General features: G+C 36.4%; 1 protein-coding gene across 1 annotated transcript; it reads right to left on the bottom strand.

The window, feature by feature from the left end:
* Positions 1-1,605: 1,605 nt before the first annotated feature.
* Positions 1,606-2,388, bottom strand: LOC140874424 (uncharacterized). The gene has a single exon (XM_073277711.1). The coding sequence runs from the start codon at positions 2,386-2,388 to the stop codon at positions 1,606-1,608; it is 783 nt and encodes a 260-aa protein (XP_073133812.1).
* Between the last annotated feature and the right edge of the window lie 1,704 nt (positions 2,389-4,092).

Genomic DNA, 4,092 nt, shown 5'->3' with positions numbered 1-4,092 from the left:
AATATAGTTAGCCTCCGAATTTTTACATTTCAAGATTCAATACACATTTCCGCTAATTTTCTCCTGAGTTCTTGTGTGTGTGTGTGATTTGTCAATCTTGTATATACACATCTCATTCGATACACTAATGCAACAAGTTTATTTCATAGAATCATCAATTCTGCTCTCTAATTTTAAATACCCTCAACCAAGTTCAACTTCTACTCACTAAGACCAAAAGAACTTTCATGTTCATCACAATTTTCATAAAATCACCGGATTTTGCACCCGGTTTATTTTATTTAGCCCCAATAATTACCCGCATACTTAGTTATAACTAAAGATAGGATTCAGATTTCAATCCCCCCGTCTATAGCCCGGATGAAGCATCAACCCCATTTTATCCGCAAACTTAGCCATGGAACAGTGAATAGAATTTCAATCACTTTTCAAGCCCGGATGGAGTTGTAAAATTGTTTCAAAAATCTATTTTTTTTTTTTTATAAATTTGCAACCCCATTTATTCCGCAAACTTAGCCATGGACAAAGGAATTAGGATTTCAATTCCTCATCAATGACCCGGATGGAGTTGTTATTAAGTTATTCATATTTTAATGCCTAAATAATTTCTAAGCTCGTAGAAGTCTACCTCAGTTTCAAGTATAGATCACCAAAGTTAAGAATCAAATCATCCAATTTACTCACAAAATCACAAATCTTCTCTAATCACGAGGGTCTAGACAATCAATGCATAGTGCATATGGGTGAGAACTCAAGATTAAATATAGCTAACCTTGACATTTTTGACACAAAAAATTATTTCATCATAGGCCAACACAATTACACATCACGCCTTCAACTCAAACTAATTCATCACAAATTTTCAAAATTTTCAAAATTTTTAAACACGTCCCCCCAAACTTAAAATGTGCATTGTCCTCAATGTACGAAAAGTAAAATAAAAACCAAGAACACATACCTTGGGCACCGAGCGCCAGTACTCGACACCATCTTAATCACTCAAAACTCTTCATGCAGGGGTGGCGCCTAAACTTTCACCGCTTCAACTTTTTCAACTACAAAACTCAAAATCATTATTGATGTCTAGTTTCAACATGCACAAAAGATAAAATAAAAACAAAAACAACTAAAGAAAAAAATATAAATAAAGCAAAAAACAAAAATAGCTTGGGTTGCCTCCCAAGGAGCTCTTGGTTTAGAGTCGTCAGCCCAACTTTCATCGGTGTTAAACGGTCTTCCCTTTCTCTTTCATACGCTAAAAATATTCAACAACCCTCTTGATATTTGGTTTTTTTTTCTTCTTCTTCTTCTTTAGCACCGACAGATCCTTCTCTCTTGGCACTTCTATAGCACTAACATCTGCATGACAGCTTTCCATCTTTTTTGATTCTTCAATCATGAACACCTTCTCCGTGAATGGATTGTTAGCCTCTTTGAACACATTAAAAATCACTTTCTCGCCATCAACTCCCATCGACAGTTCTCCTTTCTTAACATCAATCTTGTCTTCAACAGTAGCCAAGAACAGTCTCCCCAAAATCAAAGACATATTTTCGTCCTCTTCCATATCTAACACAACAAAATTCGCAGGGAAAATAAATTTATCTATTTTTCTAGAACATCCTCGATGATTCCACACATATATTTGATAGATCTATCAGCTACTTGCAATGCGATTGTCGTGGCCTTCACCTCTCCAAGTCCTAAACTCCTTAAAATAGACAAAGGCATTAACTTAATACTAGCTACTAAATTACAAAGTGCTTTATTAAAATTAGAAGAACCAGTAGTACAAGGAATCGTAAAACTCTCTGGATCCTTTAATTTTTGTGGTAGCTTCTTTTGTAGGATAGCACTGCAGTCTTCAATCAAGTTCACAGTCTCAAACTCCTCCAATTTTTGCTTTCTCGACATGACCTTTTTCAAGAATTTGGCATAGTTTGGCATTTGCAGCAAAGCATCGGCGAACGGAATATTAATGTGAAGTTTATTGAAGATCTCAAGAAATTTGGCAAATTTTTCATCCAACACTTTCTTATTGAATCTCTGCGGGTACGGAAGCTTTGGCTTAAACATAGATTTCTCTTCAGGCTCATCCTTCAACTCCATAGGCTCTTTCTCATTGACTTCAACCTCTTCAACTTTCTTCTCCTCCTTCTCCACTTCAAATTTTGACTCATTGACTCCAAACTCTTTTCCGCTTCTCAACTCGATGGCTTTACAATATTCTAATGGATTCACCTCAATATTACTTGGAAACTGACCTCTGTTGTGATCTTTTAATACATTTTCCAACTGTCCAATTTGTGTTTCCATAGATTTCGTCATAGCACCAATATTGACCATATGTGTCTCCAAGCTATCGAGAAGATTTTCAGTTCTCGCCATCCTCTTACCAGATTCAGTGACAAAAGTACTTACAACATCTTCTAAAGAAGGCTTCCTTTCTCCCTTATTTGCATAAAAAAATTTTCTTGGTTACGCAATTTAGAATGATAAGAATTTGAGAAAGAGTTACCTCGATAGCCTCATAACCTCTTTGGTTGATATACTGTACTTGTTTAGAATGATGAGATTCATCCATAGCACCCGGCACACCTGCTGGTTCTGCAACACTCACTTTATTCAATGCAGCTACCTGTGTAGTAAGTGCAGATAATTGGGCAGTGATAGATGTGAGAGGATCCACTGAATAAACTCCAACTGGCTTCTTGAATCCCATACGCTCAAATGGCTATTGAAAGCTATTGATCGTCATCTGTTCCAGCATATCGTAGGCCTGTACAGGGTCCTTCGCAAATATGATACCTCCAGAAGAAGAGTCCATATACATCCTTGTAGGCGCATTTAGCCCATTGTAGAACAACTCGATTTGCTCCCAATCTGCAAAATTATGATTAGGACAACATCTAAGAAAATATTTGTAAGGCCCTGAAATTATTATTTCTTGTGATTAACAGAATTTATTATTATTTATTTTGGAGATTTATTGAGCCGGGATTGAATCGAATTAAATTGGGAGTTTTAGGGACCGAAATGCAAAAGTTGGATTTTATATTATATCTCATGCAAGTTGACTTATCAAGTCACTTCACCATCACTCATCCTTCCTCTCCCTTCCTCTCCATTTTGTACGTACTAAAGCGAAAGCCATGGGAGCTTTTCAAGCTTTTCTTTCGTCCGATTCGCACGATCCTTCCGTCAGATTTTGATTCCGAGTTGAGTTTCACGATCACCGCAACGAGGGCTTCATTCTGGCGTAAGTTTTGCTACGATCCTCAAACTTTGATTTTTTTTGGATTGTCAGAATTTGATAATCTTCGAGTATGTTGTGCTTGAGCTAGCATAGATCGTGTATTCAAAGTCGGTTTGGAAAAAGAACGAAGTTTGGATTTTATATGAATTTTTAGGCTTAAATTTGAAAATGGGGTGTTGGATTTTGGTTGGATTCTTATTGATTTGTTGGTTGGGAAGTTGTTATGGATGGTATAGAATGGTTTGATGGTGTTGATGATTTTTGATTTGATCGGTTTATAGCCGTTATGCCGTCAAAATCGAGTTTGGACTATTGGTTATTTTGTTTCGGTTTGATTTCCGGGTTTGATTGAATTGGTAGATTGATATCGAATCCGTATATTCTTCATTTTCAGATTTGGATTGGAGTTTCGGGTTTGGATCGAACTTGGGAGTTGATCGATTGAGAATCGAATACGGTATATTGATTGAGTTTATTTGTTTTCGATTGGTTGTGATTCGATTGATTATTTATTTGAGTTCGTTGTTATTTTCAGATTTGAATCCTCGACGGACTTAAAAGGTAAAAGACGACATTGATTAGAATGGGTTTGAATACTCGAGTTCGATTGATTCTCGATCCCCGAAAATCACATACTGCATGTTTATTTGCTTGTGTGAATTGGATTGATCATTTTATTTACACTTGCATCCATATTGAGCCGATTTCTCGATTCGTTTGGAAATTAGACGATTTAGGGAGCTATACTGAAGTGGTCTTGGATTTCGAGTTTTTCCAAGTGCCAGAATACTTCTTATAGTTGCTCTGAATTCTAGGAGTTGAGTTGAACGACATCC

Source organism: Henckelia pumila, chromosome 1, assembly GCF_033568475.1.
Source record: "Henckelia pumila isolate YLH828 chromosome 1, ASM3356847v2, whole genome shotgun sequence".
Classification (NCBI taxonomy): Eukaryota; Viridiplantae; Streptophyta; class Magnoliopsida; order Lamiales; family Gesneriaceae; genus Henckelia; species Henckelia pumila.
This window is presented reverse-complemented; position numbering and strand designations above follow the sequence as displayed.

Coding starts and splice junctions, on each gene's coding strand:
- LOC140874424 (XM_073277711.1), bottom strand. CDS start 2,388: ATGGCGAGAACTGAAAATCTTCTCGATAGCTTGGAGACACATATGGTC.